Source organism: Silene latifolia, chromosome Y (genome assembly GCF_048544455.1).
Source record: "Silene latifolia isolate original U9 population chromosome Y, ASM4854445v1, whole genome shotgun sequence".
Classification (NCBI taxonomy): domain Eukaryota; kingdom Viridiplantae; phylum Streptophyta; class Magnoliopsida; order Caryophyllales; family Caryophyllaceae; genus Silene; species Silene latifolia.
Window position 1 is genome coordinate 126,968,030 of NC_133538.1, and position 22,612 is coordinate 126,990,641.

A 22,612-nucleotide genomic window follows, 5' to 3' on the forward strand; every position below is an offset into this window, starting at 1 on the left:
AAGTAAGAGTTTGGCTTATGACGCGAGGAAAAGTTTAGTCGATCGACTGACTTTCTCAGTCGATCGACTGAGTTCGAAAAGTTTAGTCGATTGACTGACTTTCTTTGTAGATCGACTGAGTTCAGTCAGGCATGTTTTATGCAAATTCTTGTTTTAACCCTAGAACTATATAAACCCCATCCCATCACAATTATACACTTTTGTTAGTTTAAAACAAAACATACACTCACCCATACAGAACTCAATGTGAGAGAAGAAGAAGGAGAAGGACTCGTAATTTCCGTCTCACTATTCGTGCTAATTATTGTAAGTGTTCTTGCCGTTAGTTTTAATTTATTGCTTATCATAAGATGACTCGTAATCGGTACAACACCATGCCCTAATCGTGCAGTCGTATAATGGATGCCCTAAATCGGGTTTAGGAGTTCTAATTAATCTATTTAATTTATCATTGATTGGTTTGAGTTGGGAGTTGCCTTAGCCGTGGCCAGGCTGTGACCGAGCCATGGCTAGGCCGTGACAGGGCCATAGCTAGACCATGACTGGACCAAATAAGGGTGTTGGCGTTTGGTGGTTTGTTAGTCTCCAAAATCGTATAAGATGAGTTATTGATTGAATATGATAATTACTGTTTTAAGATCGGGAATCATTGAATGGTTCTAGTTCATTTCCTTCATGATCTTGCGAGTTATTGCTGTTAAGGTAAGGACATCCTACTCACCTTCATTACATGTTCATGTTTATATAAATCGTGTACATATGTGAATTGTTGCAGGGATGATGCGGTGCTATTTTAGTCGATCGACTGGACCCTTTAGTCGATCGACCATATAGGCAAGACAACAAGTTCATTGATGTTGTATAGTATATCATTTGATTTATGAGTTATTATTGTCATACACATTTAATTCATATATGTTTATTTGTTTTATACTATTATTGAGGCGTGGTGACAAGAAGATGCGCTTGATTTATGTTGTGGGCACGATGCCAGGGAGTATGCCAGTGTGTTGCGATTTGATCGGTACGTTGCCAAGGAGTGTACTATTGGTATGAGCACGGTGCCAGGGAGTGTGCCATACTTGCTGAGAGGTGACGGTTGGCTCGTATAAGATGGGAGATCGGTCATCGACGGTTGGCTCGTACAAGGCGGGAGACCGGTTAACCATGATTGTGTTGTTGTTGTTGATTACTTATTATTCACCTTGCTCTCGAATTTAATTATTTAATTTATTATTATTATTTCCTTCTGTAATGATATCCATATTTGACCTAGAGGTTGACCGTGTGTTGTGTTTGTCAAAATCTATCACCTAATTTCCGGGGTAGGTTGTGTTGATCCATTCAATGATTTTCGATTGAATGGGGAGCAGTTAATAAAGCAGGTACAGAGTAATAGCTGTGTTTGTTGCTGTGCTTAGGAGAGGGATGAACGCGAAAGATTCTTGGAGCTAGTGTCTAGTCTCACGAGTCACTAAATGTTATTTGAGCGTTGAATTTATTTAATATTTCTTTTGTAAACATTTACACTTCTGTCACTTTTGGTTGAGGTTTGTAAAGCCAGTTTGGCTAGTCGTTCTTTATGATGTAAACTTTACTTAAAGTATCTTTTTGATTGTTTTACTTTATTATTCACTGCCTCGGTTTACCGAGAAGGTAACAGGTCCATTTAGTCGGGTATGCCTTTTTAAGGCTCCTTTCTAAACGGGGGTGTTACAAAGTGGTATCAGAGCAACGATCCTAAAGGCCTAAACAAATGAACCAAATGAACCTAGGATGTGTAAATAAAATGAACACCGGGTAGGAGCTAGTAGGAGTCCCCTTAGCTCGGTTGACCCACGGTGGTCCCACCAGCAGCCACTCGTCCTAGGTCAAGTCAAGGTCAAGCCACAATGGTCCCAAGGCTAGCTAAACACGGTTGTACAACCAATTACACACAACCACCAATAGTTACAAAACTCCGGAAACCAACGCGCAAGTTGTCGCCTTTAACCACCCCACTGCCACCACCATGGTCGACCAACCACCAGTAAACCACCCAACCTAACCCAGATCTAAGGCGAGTACAAACAAAATGGTAAATCCCATCGTTCCCTTCACGGCTCAACCTGACAACACCCCCTACTAACACCCCATAAACCAATCCTAGGTCGGTCAAACGTCGGTCAAGGGTGGCTCCGTTTAGGTCACGGCAGCAGTCACAGTCATGGCTTAGTCGTATGGTGTGTAATTTATGAGTTCAGTCAATTAATAAAGCATGAGTTATATTATGAGACGGTTTCTTACCTTGAGGCAATTATACAAGATGAATATCCTTATTTTCTCCCTTTAGATCTCCCCGCCCTCTCTTATTGATGAATTATTGTGTTTTTAAATTATATAAGGTCTATTGGTGGGTCTTTCCTTGCTTTTATAGTAGTAATAAGGAAGGTGGAAGGAAACTACCTAATTTCAATATTATTATTATTACATATTATTATTATTACATATTATTATAATTGTAGTATTATTTTGTATTAGTAGCATCGTACCATTAGTCTTACATGAGCCACACACGACTACCTTCCATGCCCAACTCGACATTCCGACTCATTCATTATTTTATTATTTTATTTCTGTCTCACAATATAATTCTCTAGTTACTATAATTAGTTAAATACCTTTTGAACATACATTTTAATATTTTCACCGTCTGTCTAACCTTTAACCTTGGCTGAAAATACAGGGTATTACAGTCTTCTCTCCTTAAAAGAACTTCGTCCCCGAAACTCACCCAAATCATCCAACTGGCCGAAACAAACATCTTAAATTAACCAATTTAAATTCTTTAAAAGATCCTTTTATTATCAAACTAACATTAAAATGTCACAAAATACGAGATTTGAGATCCTATCCCCCCTAAAAAAAAGGGTTACATCCCTATAACCAACTTGCTTACACAAAAAGGCTAGGATTCTTGTCTCTCATTACAGCTTCAGCTTCCCATATAACTTCTTCTACCTTATGATCAGACCATAAAACTTTCACCAATGCTGTCTCACCATTGCGAATCTTCCTCACTTTCTATCCAAGATTTATTTAGGTACCTCCACATAAGACAACTGCTTATCAATCTCAACATGTTCAGGCTCCAAGACATGAGTAGGATCACTCATATACTTCCTCAGCTGAGAAACATAAAACACATTATGGACCCTATCCAAAGCTGGAGGTAGTGCTAAACGGTAAGCTACCTCTCCAACTTTGTCTAAGATCTCATATGGTCCAATAAACTTCTGACTCACCATCCCTTTCTTCCCAAACCTCATCACTCCCTTCATTGGAGACACTTTCAACAACACTTTATCTCCCACAGCAAATTCTATCTCACTTCTCTTCAAATATGCATAGCTTTTCTGCCTATCCTGCGCCGCATGCATCTTCTGTCGAATAATATGCACTTGCTCCACCATTTCTTGTATCATCTCAGGTTCTAACACAATCGCATCTACTCTGTTATCCCAACAAACTGGACTCTTGCACTTCCTTCCATACAAAGCCTCAAAAGGTGTCATGCCAATACTATCATGGTAACTATTATTATATGAAAACTCTATCAAATCCAACCTCTCCTCCCATGATCCACCAAACTTCATCACACCAGCTCTCGGCATATCCTCCAGTGTTTGAATTGTTCTCTTAGTCTGACCATCAGTAGCTGGATGAAATGATGTGCTCATCTTCAACTGAGTCCCCATTAAAGATTACAACTCCTGCCAGAACATAGATATAAACCTTGAATCACGATCATAAATAATATCCTTTGGCACACCATAATGCTTCACCACATACTTGACATAGGCCTTAGCCAACTCAACTTTACTCTAAGTATCTTTTATATGAATGAAGTGAGCTGACCTAGTCAATCGATCCACTATTGCTCATATTATATTATTCCCCTTCTGAGTTCTAGGCAATCCCACAATAAAGTCCATACAAATGCTCTCCCACTTCCACTCAGGTACATTTAATGATTGAACTTTACCCTAATGTCTCTTATGCTCTCCATTTACTCTTTGACAAACCAAACATCTTGCAACAAACTCAGCAACCTCTTTCTTCATCTTAGGCCACCAGAAAGTCTTTTTCAAATATTAATATAGCTTATCTCCTCCAGGATGAACAGAATATGGAGTAGAATGAGCTTTAGTTAAAATTTTTCTTTTTAATTCTTCATCATCAGGCACACACCATTTCCCATCAAATCTCAGGCTTCCAGCATCACGAATCACGAACTTGGAAATACATTCTGTACCCTCGACACCCTCTACGACCGCGCGCCACTTAATGAATCTCAGGTCATCCTTTTGCTTCTCCCTTATTTCACTATACAATTCCGGATCAATGGTTAAATCTCCAATTGTATCTCCCTTATTAATCATAGAAATGCCCATCTTCTCCACCTCTTCATGCAATCTCACCCTTGACATGGCAGTACACAAAGCATGAACAAATTTCCTACTTAGTACATCTGCCACTACATTAACCTTCCCTTCGTGATAAACTATCTCCATATCATAGTCTCCAATCAACTCTATCCACCTCCTTTGTCTCATCTTTAGCTCCTTCTGAGTATAAATGTATTTCAAGCACTTGTGATCAGAAAATACCTTAAAAGTAGCTCCATAAAGGTAATGGCGCCATAATTTCAATGCAGACACCACTACTCCCAACTCTAAGTCATGAGTAGGATAATTCTCTTCATATGGTTTCAGCTATTGAGGCATAGGCTATCACCTTCCCATTTTGCATCAACACACATCCCAATCCATTCTTCAAGGTACCAGTGTAAACTTCAAAATTCTCACTCCCTTCAGGTAAAGCTAGAACAGGAGCTGTAGTCAGGCGGTCCTTCAAGGTTAGAAATGTCGTCTCATAACTCTCATCCCACTGAAACTTATTTTCTGTCCTCTTCAAGGTAGTCAATGATTTAGCTATTTTTTAGAAGTGTTTTACAAACCTCCTATAATAGCCAGCCAACCACAAAAAACTTCGAATATCACCCATATTCTTCGGTCTCTCCCATTTAGAAACAGCTTCAAGCTTACTTAGATCCACTGACACTCCCTCTTTAGACACCACATGCTCTTAAAAGGCAACTTTTTCCAACCAAAACTCAGATTTACTCAGCTTAGCATAAAGGTTATTCTCCCTCAGGGTTTGCAACACAATCCTCAAATGCTTCTCATGTTCATCCTTATCCTTAGAATACACTAGGATATCATCAATAAAGACAACTACGAGCTGATCGAAATATGGACTAAACACGCGGTTCATTAAGTCCATAAAGACCGCCAGTGCATTAGTTAACCCAAATGGCATAATAGCAAACTCATAGTGTCCGTATCTAGTCCCGAATGCAGTCTTATGAAGATCTTGATCATTAATTCTCAACTGATGGTATCCCGACCTCAAATCAAGCTTAGAAAATATTTCAGCCCCACTCAACTAGTCAAACAAATCATCAATCCGAGGCAAAGGGTACCGATTCTTTATGGTCACATTATTTAACTCTATGTAATAAATGCATAACCTCATACTCCTATCCTTCTTCTTAACAAATAACAGAGGTGCTCCCTAAGGTGACACATTTGGTCTCACATAGCCCTTATCCAACAACTTCTCTAGCTGCTTTTTAAGCTCCTCCAACTCCTTAGGTCCCATCCTATAAGGTGCTTTAGAAGTAGGTCCCGACCCCGGTTTAAAGTCTATGCCAAAATCAATATCCCTCTTAGCTGGTAACCCTAGAATCTCCTCTGGAAACACGTCCTGGAAGTCTCTCACTATAGCTACTGATGCCGCCCCTGGCACCTCCTCCCTTGTTGATGTGTGCATTTTATATATGGTTTTTACCCTATATTTACACGCATTTCTGTGTTATTTATGTGGTGACTAGCTACAAATGCCCCCGAATAGTCTACTTTGGTCTGTCTTGTATTAATTACAGGAATGAACCGGAAAGGAGCATAATCAAGCTTGAACTTGTTCTATTTGCATGCATTTTGGAAATGGAAGAATCGGAGCCTGGAAATTGTCACCTAAGGATGCGTGAAGTGGTTTAGGAAGGTGTTTTGAAGTTCATCCACGCTGATACAATGCTGCTAAATCGATCGACCAAGATTGGTTGTAAGAACTGGTCAATCGAACACAATTTGCTGCTGAAGATTCTCGATCGAATAACTATTATCCTCGATCGAGAAGGGTGTTTAAGGAGTCCTTCAATCGAGTATCTATTATGCTCGATCGAAATGTTTGATCTTGATTCCATTCGATTGAGTGGTTTACTTCTACTCGATCGAGTGATTTTGCCGTGAGGATATTTTTACGCAAGGATATTTTATTTCTATCTTAGAATAAATAGGATTACGGCAGTCGAACAATGGATCTCTTCTTTTTTGGATCTAAAACTTTTCTCTCTCACTTTTACCTTTTACTCCATAGACCTAAACTCTCGCACTCTTGGAACTCCTTTGTAATCGGTACTCTCGATCTTTAATTTATCTATTAATAATTGCAGTTTTTGTTCTTCTATTCATCCTCCTTTTCTCTTTGCTCTATTTCTCTTTCTCTTGTTTTGATTTAGTTATTTATTACCATGTTCGATTTACTTATTTTGTTTGTCTTTATTGCTTTCTTAATTTACATTATGCGTAGCTAATTTTCCTTATGCTAGGATATAAGGGGAGCCATGGTAATTAGGAGGATATGATTAGGTGATTAGTTTTATCTAGATTTAGATTTGTATTGTTAATCACTGCATTTAATAACAATTAGTTGTTTGATTCGACGCATTCAGCTAGTTGATTTGGTGCACCTTGACCTAGATCGAAAGATTGGAATGGGTAAGACCTGCAATGAACATTAGGGCATTCTAATGAGGGCGGATGCTAAGTTAGTAATGTTCTAGGGCGAATAGCGGACCGGAAGGACCTTTTCACTACCCTACAGACCGAGTCTATCTGACCTTTGACCCTAGATTGAATTCCTAGGAAACCATGGTGAATCGATTGTCCTAGCTGTTTCTCTCTATATGTTAATCCCTTTAAACTTTAGTTGTTGTTCCCTTTTTTCTCTCTTTCTCTTTATCTCCGTAGTTTAGAATCAAAACAATTAAACCCCCAAGAAACGGTTACTTAGACAGACTTAGTTAGCATACAGAGTTCCCATCTCCCTGTGGATTCGATACTCGATTGCCTCTACTATATTTTATAGAGGCCGGTTGGTTTTATTTTTGATAGGGTTGTGACAGCCTTGTCAAATTTTGGCGCCGTTGCCGAGGAGGTGGCGTTATTTTTTTTCTTTATTTTAAGTTTGTCTCTCGTCTCAAGGACTTTATTCCTTGAGACTGGTCTCATATTTTTTTTCTAGTGCTATAATTGTTTTTGCAGGTGATCCGTCCTAGAAGAGGGCACTGCTATATCTGCTGTACTGACAACTACATCTGCTGAAATGCCTAATATCGCTAGTCACTCAGAACCTACTGTAGATACCTTACCAAAGGGGTTCTTACTTCATACTACGGATGCAGGTACCTTTGGAATACATCCATCTTACATTCAGTTGGAGGAGAGGAATCTTTTTAAGGGAGTAGGTGGTGAGAGTCCGGGCAAGCATATGGTGTTGTTCACTGATTACTGCTCCGCCATTCCCTTAGTTGCTGGGGTGACGCAAGAATGGGTCAAGGAATTCCTTTTTCCTTTTTCTTTGACTGATGACGCCCGAGATTGGTTGAGAGATCTGGATAGGGAAGCTTCTGGTGTGACTGATTGGAATTAACTAGCATTAGCCTTCTACATGAGGAACTTTCTTCTACAACGCATTACGAGGCCAAATCACTACTTTCACACAATTGGCCGCTGGAGATTTGAATGAAGCTTGGACTAGGTTCAAGAGACTGGTTCGCTCTGTACCTCATCATGGTTTCCAACAATGGTCCCTCTGCAATTATTTTTACAATGGGTTGTATGATGATCAAAGGGCCATATTGGATGCTGCAGCCCAAGAAAGATTTCAGAAAAATATTGAAGATAACAAGGGATGGCATCTTGTCGAGGACATGGCCATACATATAGCTGAGTATGGAAATCCTAGAGGAGGTAGGCGAGTAACCGGAAAGGATAATGAATCTCCTATAGCTGAGGTAGCAGTCCTTAATGCTGGGTGTGACGAGACCAAGAGCCCGATAACTTTGGGTGAACAAGAACAGGTCCATGCTATGATTGAGCAAGAGGTAATTTGTGGTAGATGTGGCGCGGAAGGACATGATCCGATTACGTGTATGGCAGAAGTAGAGCGAGTCCATGCTTATCAACAATTCAAGCAAGGAATCCCGTTCTCCCAATTTTATGAAGATTTAGCCATACCAAGTGTGTCTAATCTTATTGATTCAATACCGCAGCAAGATGAATCTTATTCTACAAATATAGAGATAGCAGAGTTGAAATCCTTGGTGCTATCTTTGGCACTTCAAGTCCAGAAAAATGCAGAAGAAAATGAAGGTTCTAAAAAGAAGTTGCAGGATCAATTCACACAATTTGCATCTGATCAAATGAACCAAGCAGTCAATTACCTCCTTGTGACCCGATTAATCTCCGAAGTGGTCTTACTTATGATGGACCAAAAATGTTGATATATCTGTTGATAAAAGTCCGAAAACTATTTTAAAAGAGCAAATTGACGAAGACGCTGCTGATCCTCGTCAAAGTCCTCGATCGTGTGAGTTGGGTACTCGATCGAGTACTTGTGTCACTGAAAGCTCTCGATCGAGCAGTAATGGTCCTCAATCGAGAAGTGCCAAAATTGATGACCTCGATCGAGATGTTCATGTTCCTCGATCAAGCAGTTCCCATGAGAAAAGGTCTCGATCGAGTGATAATGTTACTCGATCGAGCACATGCAAAGGCGACTACACTATTTTGAAGTCTAAAAATGCTGATGGATCATCTTCCCCTGCTGTGGAGATGCCAAGTTTAGACAAAGGTAAAGAGAAAGTCGTAGACCCGCTCATCATCACCAGAATTCCTTATCCAGGACGATTGAAAGACGCTAAGGTCGAGCGACAGTACGGTAAGTTTGTGGATGTGGTCAAGAATCTTCAGGTGACCGTTCCTTTTACTGAGGTAATTACCCAGGTACCTTCTTATGCGAAATTTATGAAAGATATTTTGACGCATAAGAGAGAGCTTAGTGAGTTTGAGATTGTTGCCTTTATGGAAGAGTCTAGTAACTTAATTCTTAATAAAGCTCCACCTAAAATGAAAGACCTGGGTAGTTTCTCTACTACCTGTATCATAGGAAATGAAGTGTTAGATAAGGCTCTTTGTGATTTAGGAGCCAGTATAAGTGTCATGCCTTACTCTGTCTGTAAGAAGCTTAATATGGGTCAATTTAAGATGACCAATATCACTCTTCAGATGGCTGATAGATCGGTTAGACGACCGTTAGGTATCCTAGAAGACGTGCGTGTCAAGGTAGGCAAGTTCTTTATACTAGTAGACTTTATTGTCTTAGACATAGCCGAGGAGACCTGAACCCCGATTATATTGGGAAGACCATTCTTTTGTATGGCTGGGGCTATTATAGATGTCAAACAAGGGCGTTTGACTCTTGCAGTGGGGGATGATGCTATCACTTTCAGTTTGCCTGGTAAACATGCTAGACCAATGGTAGAGGATACTTGTTATTCAGTTGATATCGTTGATGAGTCTGTTTATAAGTTCTAGTCGGATTCCTTGATAAAGGATCCACTGGAAGCTTTGATGTTGTTAGATGAGTGTGCAGATAACCCCGAGAAGAATGACGCTGTGTTTGATCTGCTTGAAGCTGCGATAGATGAGCGTGAACTTACTGACGCTGAAGGAGAGAGGGTGGAACAATTTGTAAACACACTTTGCGCCATGGAGGTAAAGATACCTGAGCGTAAGCCTCTTCCTTCTCATCTCAAATATGCATTTTTAGATGAAACTGAGCAGTATCCAGTCATTGTTAGTGCCAAATTGGATGATAAGCAGCTCACCGGTTTATTAGCCGTTCTTAAAAAAAACAAGAAAGCGATGGGTTATTCGTTGGATGATATTCAGGGCATCATTCCTGATATTTGTATGCACATGATTGAGCTAGAAGAAGATCACAAACCTTGCAGACAAGGTCAGCGCAGGCTGAATCAGAAGATGCAGGATGTTGTGATGGCTGAGGTAATGAAGCTACTCGATGCAGGTATTATCTACTATGTTGGTCATTCTAAATGGGTGAGTCCAGTTCAGGTGGTTCCTAAGAAAAGAGGAACTACTATGGTTAAGAATGATAAAAATGAATTGATACCTACTTGATTTGTGACTGGTTGGCGGATGTGGATAGATTACAGACAGCTGAATGCCGCCACGAAGAAGGATCACTTCCCCCTTCCTTTTATTGATCAGATGGTAGAAAGGTTAGCCTCTTATAATTTTTTCTGTTATTTAGATGGATATTCAGGGTTCTTTCAGATCCCTATTCATCCAGATGATTAGGAAAAGACTACTTTTACCTGTCCTAAAGGTGTTTTTGCTTATCGTAGAATGCCTTTTGGTTTGTGTAATGCCCCTGCCACCTTCCAAAGGTGCATGATGGGGATATTTTCTGAGTATATGGAGTCTATTATGGAGGTGATGTAAAATCTGGTCGATTTTAAAGATATGAAAAGTTCGTTGGTCTGTTCGAATTATATAGTAAAATACGCAGCGGAATATTAAACTGTTTATTTGATTTTTATATGTTTTTAAACGAAAATTAAAAGATGACGTGATCACTCCCTCCTTCCTTGCAAGGAATTTGTTTGTAACACATGACTGGTTTTTGTGACTCTCACCTCGCAAGGATCAACTACACTCTAATCTCTCCCTCGCAAGAAAGAAATAACACACTCAAAGCTCGCAAGCAATATGCAACAAGAAAACTTGTATTAATTCTCAAACTCAATGTTTTGTGTATATTAAAAATTGAATACAAAAGACCCTATTTATACTAAGTAGGAAACCGACCTCCCTTCCCTAAACTTCCTTAACTCGTCCTAAACAGATTAGGAAACCGACCCAGAGTATGGCAAACTGTCTTATTACAATCTTGCTAATATTAGGAAAGAAACTATAAGGAAATAATAATACTACCTTAAATTTATTGACTAGAATTAGGAAAGCAAAAATAAGGAAACTAATAATCTTAAACACCACCATCAGCACCGACCTTGACCCTCTTGGTTGGCGTGTTGAGTTTGACGGATTCCAACCCGTCACCCTTGCTTCTCCATGCTATCATATTCATGATACTTGAGCCCATTTTGAAACCTTCAGAAATTGAGTTACATTTCGACTAATTAAGACTTCATTTTCATTTTCCTCAAGTGCTTCTGCATCATTCTCCCCTTCTTTTTGAGAATTTGACCTCAAATTTTCGTCATCTAAGTAAGGTGACAAATCTCTAACATTGAATGTCGCACTTACACCTCCATACTCGTTCGGCAATTCTAACTTGTAGGCATTAGTTCCATAGCTTTCAAGTATCCTGAATGGTCCATCGGCTCTTGGCATCAACTTATTCTTCCTCTTGGATGGAAAACGTTCCTTCCTCAAGTGTCACCATACTAAGTCTCCAACTTTGAAAATAGGTTGTTTTCGATGTTTATTTGCTTTCTCCTTGTATCTAGCATTAGCTTTATCGATTTGTGCTTTAACTTGCTCACAAACTCGAAAAAATGCAGCTTGTCTTTCCTTTGCTTCGAAACTCATCACATCCTTCTTTGGTATAGAAACCAAATCAATAGGAATATACGGATTCACCCCATAAACAATCTTGAATGGTGATCTTCCCGTAGTCATTGACGGCGTTCGGTTGTATGCAAACTCAGCATGAGCTAACTTAACATCCCAATATTTCGTACTTTTGCTAACCAAACCTCGTAACAAGCTTCCCAAAGTTCTATTAGTCACCTCGGTTTGTCCATCTGTTTGTGGATGATGAGAAGTATTAAATAATAACTTCATTCCAACCAATCTCCATAATGTCTTCCAAAAGTAGCTTAAGAACTTAACATCTCGATCCAATACTATAGTAAGTGGAATACCATGTAATCGAACAATCTCTTTGTAATAAAGTTCAGCAATATTGGTAGCATCATCAGTTTTATGACATGGGATGAAATGCGCCATCTTTGAAAATTAATCCACAATAACCATAATTGAATTCTTCCCTCTTTGAGTTCTAGGCAAACACAGTATAAAGTCCATACTTACCTCATTCCACGGTTGTGTTGGTACGGGCAGGGGCGTATAAAGTCCATTTTTGAACGTACTCTTTGCCTTTTGGCACACCACACACTTAGCCACGATCTCTTGCACATCCTTGCACATCTTTGGCCAATAAAAATGCTCACTCACAATATCATTAGTCTTGTTTACTCCAAAGTGTCTAGCTATTGCACCACCATGAGCTTCACGAATCAAAAGCTCTCGAATTGAACCGTTGGGAACACACAATCGATTGCCTTTGAATAGATAACCGTCTTGAATAATATATAACCCCGTTGGCTCAATAACCTCCTTAGCAAACTCTGGATCTGTTTTATATAGTTCTTTGATATGTTCAAATCCAAGCATTCTCGCGTCCAACTAGATCAATAAAGAAAAACCCTCCTACGATGGCGGTTATAAATGGCCTTTTGTGGCGGTTTTTAGAAATTTAGGGTTCGTCGTTTATCGCGGCGTCGTATAAACTTTACGGCGGTTGTAGGTGGTAATTAAACCGCCGCAATAGCTGTCCTATAGTGGTGGTGGTTATAAAAAACCGCCATTATAAACTTATATAATACGACGGTTGTTAGACAAGAACCGCCACCAAAGGTATTTCAATAATAACTTTCCACCACTACATGTTCTCTATAACGTTGGTTGTTGTTAAAGAACAGCCACTAAAGGTAATTATGACGTCGGTTGTTAGTAAAGAACCGCCACTAAAGGTGAACTAATAGTGGTGTTTCATACTTAAGAACCACCACCATAGATAGATAGTTTTTTTAAAAAAAATTATTTGCTACCAAAATTTCGGCACCAATGTCGACATTGACTTATAAGCCAAATAGCGAAATAAACAAACAATACATGCAAAAGAATGCCAACCAACGAACTAGCATATCATCCGACAGAAAAATAATGTCGATGTTCAAAATTATACATCTAAGTGTATAGTTATAATCACATACACGTCTTAGTGAATAAACTAATCTAACATTTCATGTTCTCTAAACATTTAATAGCCTACGCGTCTTTAACATCTTTCATCTCGTCAATTAACATAGTTGAATTAACATAGTTGAATCTGCAACAATACATTTAGCAAACCAATAGTTAGAAAAACTATCTAAACATTATTAAAATAAACATAGGACACAATAGAACACTCCCGAGTTTAATTGAAAGCTTTTACATGAGTGAGACACTTAACGTAAATTCTGATCTTACTTGCTCAGCTCAACAATTGCTTTCACTTCATCAAACAATACATTACCATCTGTCTACATCATACACCATGGTATAGTACGTCTTGAACTATATGCATTAATTTGTCAACGACCAGGGCAAAAAAAATAAGGAATATGGCTATGGTAAAAAGAAATGATTAAGAGTAGAGCCTTGATGCTCTCCGCCAATAATATAGAACTATTTGGCTGCCTAGTGCTAGTCTGTACACTTAAACAGACTCCTTTGCACATATCTTTGATGAGGCTAGAGTGTCAAATATAATCTATCTTCATAAAATAGCTTTCTTTGGTAAAAACATATGTAAATTGTGTCTCTTACCCAATAGTTGGACTCAAAGACTACCAATGCAAGCCAGCAAGTCCCAAATCAGAGTAAAAGCACATCATTTTTTGTCCTATTTAAAAATTACTCATCTACACTATACTTGGATTCTATATGCATGACATCATTTTCTTTTATAAAACTAACATTTAATTAGTAGACTTTTGTTGATAAAATTACTCATCTACAAGTAAAGTCTATGTTACTTCGGCTCCTCATATGAGCTTGTATACCTATGTCCGACACTTGACAGTTGACACTTGTACATTGGTATGATACTCCGAAGCTTCATCTTAGACTGAAAACTTGACATTTTTTCGTAGAAGAGCTGAGTTCAGTAACATAAGATTAAGGTGATATTGATTCTGATACAGAATTTTGACGATAAATCAGAATACCTTGAAGCAGCAGGGGTAAGCAGTACTGTTATGATACCATAACACATTCTGATAAGGCACACTCAGCCGCCTGTATGAGTTGTGCGAGTTGTGCTACAGGCATTAGGGATGGTTTTGCTAAATCCTTTACAGTAGGATATTGCATCGACCTCTCCTCCCATAGCATTCTGAAACTCGGCAATTTCTTCCGATATATCCTGTAAAACTTGCATTATTTAGAAACAGTCATTTTTTATCCAAAAATCTTACTTCATCTCAAAGACATTCAAAGTGATCTTCCAAGATTATACTCTGTAATAATGGAAGCCCTTCATTCATAATCAGCTGCCAAATCAAGCAGGAAGATGAAGTTTAAATACTGCACAGCTAGGCAGATGAATCTCCAACAATATGCTTAGTGGTTAATAATAAACTCCCGCGTACACTAAGTCCCACGTCATCAAATAAACTTATACCACAATCCTGTGACATTGTCATTGTCATTGTATAGATAAACCAATACTAATAAAAATCCAATTCAAAAAAAATTAATGTAAAAAAAACCAATTACATAACCCCAAACTGAAATTAGGGTTTACTTTTACTGAAAGTGAAAAATAGAAGAGAAAAAGAATGATGAAAACTTACCAATTGAAGAGAACAAAATAGATCAATAGTGATCGAAGGAGACGAAGGACCAAGTTGAACATAGAAAATACTTTAATTGCAAAAGCGTAGTTGTGGTGGTGGTGGTGGTGTTGCCTATGATGGTAGTGGTGCTGGTCTTATTTTTATTTTTAGTTTAGGAGAAATCGAATTACCTGACCGGGAAGTAGATGGAGGGGGGCAAAATCGATCAGTACAATCGTTAAATTAGAAGGAGAAGAAAGACAATGGTGTGTGAGAGCGGCGGAAGCGATGTCCCTGGCGGAGGAGTGGTCAACTAAGTGGAGGAGGTGAAGGCGATAGTAGTGGAGGGAATTAGGGTTTCACTAGGGAAAGGGGAAAAATGAAATTGAATTGAGGGGATTGAGGTTTGGCAGTTAGACTAAAAATAATTGTGTGTTTGAGATCTAAAGGGGCTTTACACTTTATTTTACTTTGTTGCAATTAAAGTCGGTTCTGTGTCAAGTCTACAGAAACTATCGAACCAGAACTCAACCTCACCTTCAAGCTGCACTCTGGCTTCACGATGATATTCAGTACTTGGTTCTGTGCTCTGGTGACTGCTTAGACTATGAACTTGCTAACATATGTTATTTTGAACTTGATGACACTCAAAAAAAGTAAATCACCCTGCAACAAATCATATAATGTACTTCGTCAATCAAAAATCAACATAAGCAGGTGTGACACTCAAAGCTTAAAGGTTATAAGGTTTTGGAGAAATGCACGAGTGATGAGAACTTTGAAAAATATAAGGAGGCTAGACGAGCCGCTAAAAAGGCAGTTACTTTATGAAACTTTGCCATCTGAGTTAAAGAGTTAAAGTTTGATTTTGATAAAGTATGTGATGAATGTGCTAGAGGTAAACATGTTAGAAGTTCCTTTAAATCCAAAAGAATTATGAGTACATCTCAACCTTTGCAACTTTTACATATCGACTTATGTGGACCAATGAGAACTAGAAGTAGAGGTGGTAGTCGTTATGTATGTGTCATTGTTGATGATTACTCTAGGTTCATTTGGGCACTCTTCCTAAGCTCTAAGGATGAGACATTTGATGAGTTTATAATTTGGTTAAGAAAGATTCAAAATAAACTTGGTTTAAAACTTGTTTCAATGAGAACCGATCACGGAACCGAATTCGAAAACTCATCATTTGGTGCTTATTGTGATGACAATGGTGTAGACCATAACTTCTCGGCTCCTAGAACCCCACAACAAAATGGTGTGGTTGAAAGGATGAATAGAACCCTTGAAGGAATGGCTAGAACAATGTTATTATCTAGTAAGTTGCCTAAGAACTTTTGGGCCGAAGCGGTAAATACTGCTTGCTACATTCATAATCGTGTCATGATAAGGACTATATTGAATAAAACTCCCTATGAATCGCTACGTGGAAGAAAACCCAACATTTCATATTTTAGATGTTTTGGAAGCAAATGTTTTGTTCATAACAATGGTAAAAAACACTTGGGTAAGTTCGATCCACGTAGTGATGAAGGAGTATTTATTGGGTACTCCGACCATAGCAAGGCCTATAAAGTCTACAATAAAGGAACCTTGTTAATTGAAGAAAGCATTCATGTCATTTTTGATGAATCTAGTGTGCTTGGACAGGTACAAAACGTGAATGATGATGATGATAGCGATGACGATGAGTTTGAGATTGGTCTTGTTCGAAAGGACTTCGTGTTCGCGGATGAAGAAGCTCCCAACACTGAATTGCAACAGACACAGAGACTGTCACCTTCAAAGGAGATCAGCAACTCGGGGGGAACACGTAGCACCTGCTCTATTGTTTCTTCTCGAAGCAACAGACCCAACGATGTTGCCTCCACCTCCGTAATCAAGTAACCCAAAAAAAGTGAGGAGGAAGATCCTTCCGGGCCAAAAGAAACATCATCCTTTGTGGATCGATCTTTGGGGGAACAAGAAGCCATTGTTCCAAAGAAGTGGAAACATCAAAGCTCTCATCCACTCACTAATCTTACAAGTGATCTCAACTCGGGAATTCGAACAAGATTATCCCTCAACAATCTCGCTCATCTCAATGAGTATTGTGCCCATAATGCCTTCCTTTCTCAAATTGAACCTTCAAATGTGATCGCCTTGATGATGCAGATCAAGTTGCTTGCTATGCAAGAAGAACTCAATCAATTCAAAAGAAACGAGGTATGGCACTTAGTCCCTAGACCGCCTAATCGTACCGTCATTGGTACTAGGTGGGTCTTTCGCAACAAGCTTGATGACTCGGGAGAAATTGTAAGGAACAAGGCTAGACTAGTGGTGCAAGGTTATAACCAACAAGAGGGTATTAATTACGATGAAACCTATGCACCGGTAGCTAGACTTGAGGCCATACGATTGCTTATAGCTTTTGCGGCTCACAAAGGCATTAAACTCTTCCAAATGGATGTCAAAACCGCTTTCTTAAATGGATATTTGGAAGAAGATGTCTTTGTAGAGCAACCACCGGGTTTTGAGAACAATGACTTGCCTAACCATGTTTTCAAATTAGACAAAGCTCTTTATGGTTTAAAACAAGCACCAAGATGTTGGTATGATAGATTGTCTAAATTTCTTATTGAAAATGGTTTTAAAAGAGGCTCCGTTGACAAAACATTGTTATTAAAGCAACAGTCCAGTGAACTGTTGGTTGTACAAGTATATGTTGATGACATTATATTTGGTGCAACAAATGAACTCCTTTACTTATATTTTTCGGAACTAATGAAATCGGAGTTTAAAATGAGCATGATGGGTGAGCTAGGATTTTTCCTTGGGCTCCAAATTAAGCAATCAAAGGATGGAATCATGATCCATCAACAAAAGTATATTAATGAAATGCTTAAGAAATTTAGGATGACTAATGGTAAGCCTCATGATACACCTATGGTAGCCGGGTCCAAATTGGACAAAGATGAACTCGGTAAGAATGTTAGTGATAAAGTGTATAGAGGTATGATAGGCTCACTTCTCTACTTGACCGCAAGTCGTCCCGACATTCTCTTTAGTGTTTGTTTATGTGCTAGGTTCCAAGCAAATCCGAAAGAATCACATTTTAAAGCCGTTAAACGAATTGTTCGGTATTTGATTGGAACACAAAATCTTTACTTATGGTACCCTTTACATTGTCCTTTTGATCTCATAGGCTTTTCGGATGCGGACTATGCGGGGTGCACGGTGGATAGAAAGAGTACCTCCGAAATTGCAACGTTCTTGGGTCCTTGCTTGACTTCTTGGGGCTCAAAGAAACAAAACACGGTAGCTCTTTCTACGGCCGAAAGTGAGTATGTTAGTGCGGCACATTGTTGTTCTCAACTCCTTTGGGTAAAACAACAACTCTTGGATTTTGGTATTATTTTTGACTCCATTCCCTTAATGTGTGATAATACGAGTGCAATAAATATTTCCAAAAATCCTATTCAACACTCTAAAACCAAACATATTGATATTCGTCATCACTTTATTCGTGATCATGTGGAAAAAGGACATATTAAACTTATCTTTTGCAAAACCGAAAATCAAATTGCCGATATTTTCACTAAGCCACTTGCAAGAGAACATTTTGAGAAATTTAGACTAGAAATTGGGTTAATTAATAGCTTGTGATTTTTAGTGTGAGTTTTACAAATTTCCTTAATTGATTAAATTGAAATTGGATATATGCTTGAGTATTCTAAGTGCATTGACATCATTTTTAGACCAAAAATTGACACCGTATTTGTGAGTCGGTAATCACTCAACCTCATATCTAAATTTACGTTTATTATATGCTACCTTGTGTTTTTATTTCGAGTAATTAAATGTGTTTAAGTTGGGCCAACTACCTCACCTCCCACATTTATTGGGCCATTTACTACCTCAACCCACCATCTATCCCTATACTCGTCCAAACCTCCTAATCCACTTATCCTTTCATCTCCCAAATCCACAAACACCCTCAAATATCACCTACCTCTTAACCTACCATGGTCAAGACCTCTTTCAATACCCATATACCCATCAAACCAGCTAACATGACATCCCCACCTGTCACATCTAACCCACCGACAACAACAACTCAAACCATGCCCCCACACAAAATCTCCCACGCCTTTCCTCCACAAACCTCAAACACGATTCCTTCACCTAACCCAGATCCTCCAAACCCACAACCATCACCGATCTCCACTGTTTCATCATCACCAGACAACATCCCTATCTACACCATGGTAGGACGTCGCACTCGAGGAGGTCGGAAGAAGAGCACTTCTGTCCCAAGCTCTTCCTCTGAACCAGTTACGGTGGATGTCGAAGATACTGAAGAAACTGAGTTTGATTTGAATGAAAATCCTACCAAGTCCGCCGAGTCTGACCTGATTCCGGCGAAGAAAAACAACAAAAGGAAAGAAAAAGCCTCTTCATCCCAATTACCCCCAATTTCTGAAAATATCGAACAAACCAACATCGAAAACCCTCTTGTTAATTCCCCTGATGAAACATCCACACCCAGTGAACCACCTCTGAAAAAATCAAAACAATCAAAGAAAATATTGGTGTACCTCTCTCCCTCAGATCCGGTTTCTCTAACCTCTAAATGGGACTTGGCTATTGTTTGGGATCACCTTGAAAGCATAGATCTCCCTACCTCCATCTACAAAAATTGTGAGAGGTTGATGAATCCCAAAGCTATCCATTCTCCTCGGGTTTAAAACCAAACTTGGTTCGAGCCTCCTGCTTTTCATACTGTCCGTGACATGATATTGGCTCAAGGTTGGGAAAAATTGTTGGAAACGCGTGAACCGGTCTTTGTGAGTGAGGTGATTCAATTCTTTGCAACCGTTCGTATTGATAAATCGGGTGAATTTCTTACGGCTAAGGTGAATGGTAAGCCTCTTAAACTTTCTCAATCTGATTTTGCTACCACCCTTGATATCCCAGTCGGAGGTTATGACAAACTCCCCTCCGAAACATGGGTTGCTTTACCTTATGCCTCACCCCTTAATGTTGCTCAAGTCGTGTGTCCCAAAGCCGTAACTTGTGGTCCTGTGAGTAATACCCAAATACCCCCTCCTCTTCGAATCATTTTTAACATGCTTTGTCGGTCAATTTATCCCTCGGGTGATCGGGGAAAACTCACCATAGCCCAACAATACCTTATTTATCACATTGCAACTCATAAGAAGGTGAACTTAGTTGGGTTAATGTTCAAGCGTTTTCATCTTATTTCGACCAAACTTCGTAGACCCTCTTCTAGCGTGCTACACTTACCCTATGGAATATGGTTGTCGGTTGTGCTCAAGGCACATGGAGTTTTAGTGAGTACTAGCTTGGGGTCATTGGACATGTGTGACATTATGAGTGATGGTCAAATGGGGAAAATGCTTATCAAAGTTGAAAATGATGAATTAATCTCGGTGAAAATTAAGAAGGATCCGGAGGGTGGGTCATCTACTCAAGTGAATACGGGTAGTATGCGGGAAGTTCTTCAAGCCGTGGCTGAGTTAAGTGCTTGGATTAAGCAAGATGCCCATCAAAAAGATTTAGCTATCTCGGCCCTTGCTTCCACAGTGGACCTCATCCATGGTGAGGTGGATATTATCTCCACCCTCGTGTCAACAAAGGAAATTGGTGATGATGCTCATGTGGATGATGATCCTTTGGGTAGTGGCTCGGATGGTAAACAAGCTTCCTCTCCTTAGCCTATCCCTTTTACTCTCGGCACCCTTAACCCTTATCCCTGCCTTTTTCATTTTGCCCCACCTTGATTGTGCCCTTCTAAGACATTATTTTCTTTACTTGTTATTTTGACATTTGGTAGTGTATGTTAAACTTTATTTAGCCATGGTGAGCTATGGTTAACTTATGTTTAATCCATATGTTTATGTTGACTTTGTTACCTTGTCACGATTACATGTGTCTTTTTGCGTTTTCTTGTGAATTATTTGCACTCTAATGCTTTTGACATCCCTATCCGTTTGATGATGTCAAGAGGGGGAAAAGGTAAACTCATGCTCTTAATCTCTTTGCATATTGATTAACTAATGTCTTGTCTAACCTTCTTAGTTTTGAATCTTGTTTTGGGGCAATGTAAAATTGTCATGGTAGTTTGATTCTAGCTCTTGCCTTAGGTAAGGTAATATTGTTCCTTCTCTCATTTGATCTTGCTTGCTTAAAATCTTGAATCAAGGTGTTTACATTGCTTATACATTCGTTTGGGGCTTGTCATCTTCAAAGGGGGAATTTGTTGGGTTCCTTATGGTTGATGATGACATGCCCATTTGATTTGTGTTATCTTAGTTTACCTTTTCAGGATTATTGATGTAATCAAGCATGGATTAAGAAGTGTTGAAGTTGTTAATCATCCCTTTGCATTGAGTCTTAGTGTCATCTAATGTACAAGCAAGAAAGTAGAGTATCATAGAGTAATAGAAACAGTCAAGTCGACTGTTACTTTCATTAGTAAACAGCTGCTTGGATTGTTGCCACAATTCGTAAAACTTGAAGTCCTTTTTATCTTTAAAAAAGCTTTCACGTGACTCTTATTTTTCAAAGATAAAACTTCAGATTTTATTAGGAGATGGTCTTCAATAAAGAGTGGTTTGAATTATTATTAATTTCAAAATATTTCCTCTTTATGCAAATTCAACCCTTTGGTCTTTTAGAAAACAAAAAATGCTTTTTGCCATATTTGTGTTAACTTGTCATCATGTGACTTGTCTCACATCCTTTGTTTTCTGAATTTGCATGAGCTTTTAAGGATATCTTTCAAACACTCTTTCTCTATTCTTGCCTTTGCAAAAGAGCCCTCTTTGGTGCAAGTTTTGGGTGGTTGCAAATGTCCTTCACATGTGTGGTCTTTGACCCTTCAAAACCCTAGCAACCTCCTCACCCATTTCCTCTATAAAAGGCGTGCCTCTCCTTCATAAAATCCCAAGACTTTTCTAAAATAATTTTTCCAACTTTGCAAATTGTTTTTAAAGCTTAAAAATCGTGTGTCTTTGCAAAAACCTTTAAAAGTCTTCAAGTTGTTACGATGTAGCTCTTGTTACTTTATAATACAAACTCTCTTGCTTAAGAATTGTTGATCTTGTAAAAGTTGTCCATCTCTATTCTTTGCTAAGAATATGTTAGTGGAAACTTGATCCTATAACATTCTAAGTGTGTTAGTAGAGTTTAGGACGGAGTAGTCTTTAACTCTTGGCAACCGGAGTAGGTTGCGAGTTAGCTTGTCATAAGAACGGAGTAGTTCTTGTACTAGCTTTAGAACCGGAGTAGGTTGGTGTCTTTTATTGTAAGGGTCTTTTAGTTGTCGGAGTAGATCACTAAAAGAAAGCAATAAAAAGGTAGATTGGACGTAGGCACTTGAGTTTCTTGCCGAACCAATTCAAAAATCTCGTGTTCAATTGTTTTACTTTATTTCCATTTGCAATTTATTTTGTTTGTTTGTTTTGCTTTGCTAAACCTTGAAGTATGTGATTCATCATCATTTGTCACATTTGGTCTGTAGTTGTATTCCACAAACTGAGACAAATAGCCACAGTCAGAACGATTGTTACTTTCATATTTCAGCAAACATTAGTCGTGATACTTGTTTAGTCTTTCAATATTATTCAAAGTATCCTCTCATCTCTTTTGTCCTCGTAACTCACTTTAATTCAATAAAGTTGAAGTTATAATTTTTAAATAGTACCTAATTCACCCCCTCCCCCTCTT

General features: G+C 38.8%; 1 protein-coding gene across 1 annotated transcript; it reads right to left on the reverse strand.

The window, feature by feature from the left end:
- Positions 1 to 2,934: 2,934 nt before the first annotated feature.
- LOC141628878 (uncharacterized) lies at positions 2,935 to 3,737 on the reverse strand. The gene is made up of 4 exons (XM_074441965.1): positions 3,607 to 3,737; positions 3,312 to 3,492; positions 3,087 to 3,167; positions 2,935 to 3,000 (listed from the first exon to the last, which is right to left on the reverse strand). The coding sequence occupies exons 1-4, from the start codon at positions 3,735 to 3,737 to the stop codon at positions 2,935 to 2,937; spliced, it is 459 nt and encodes a 152-aa protein (XP_074298066.1).
- Between the last annotated feature and the right edge of the window lie 18,875 nt (positions 3,738 to 22,612).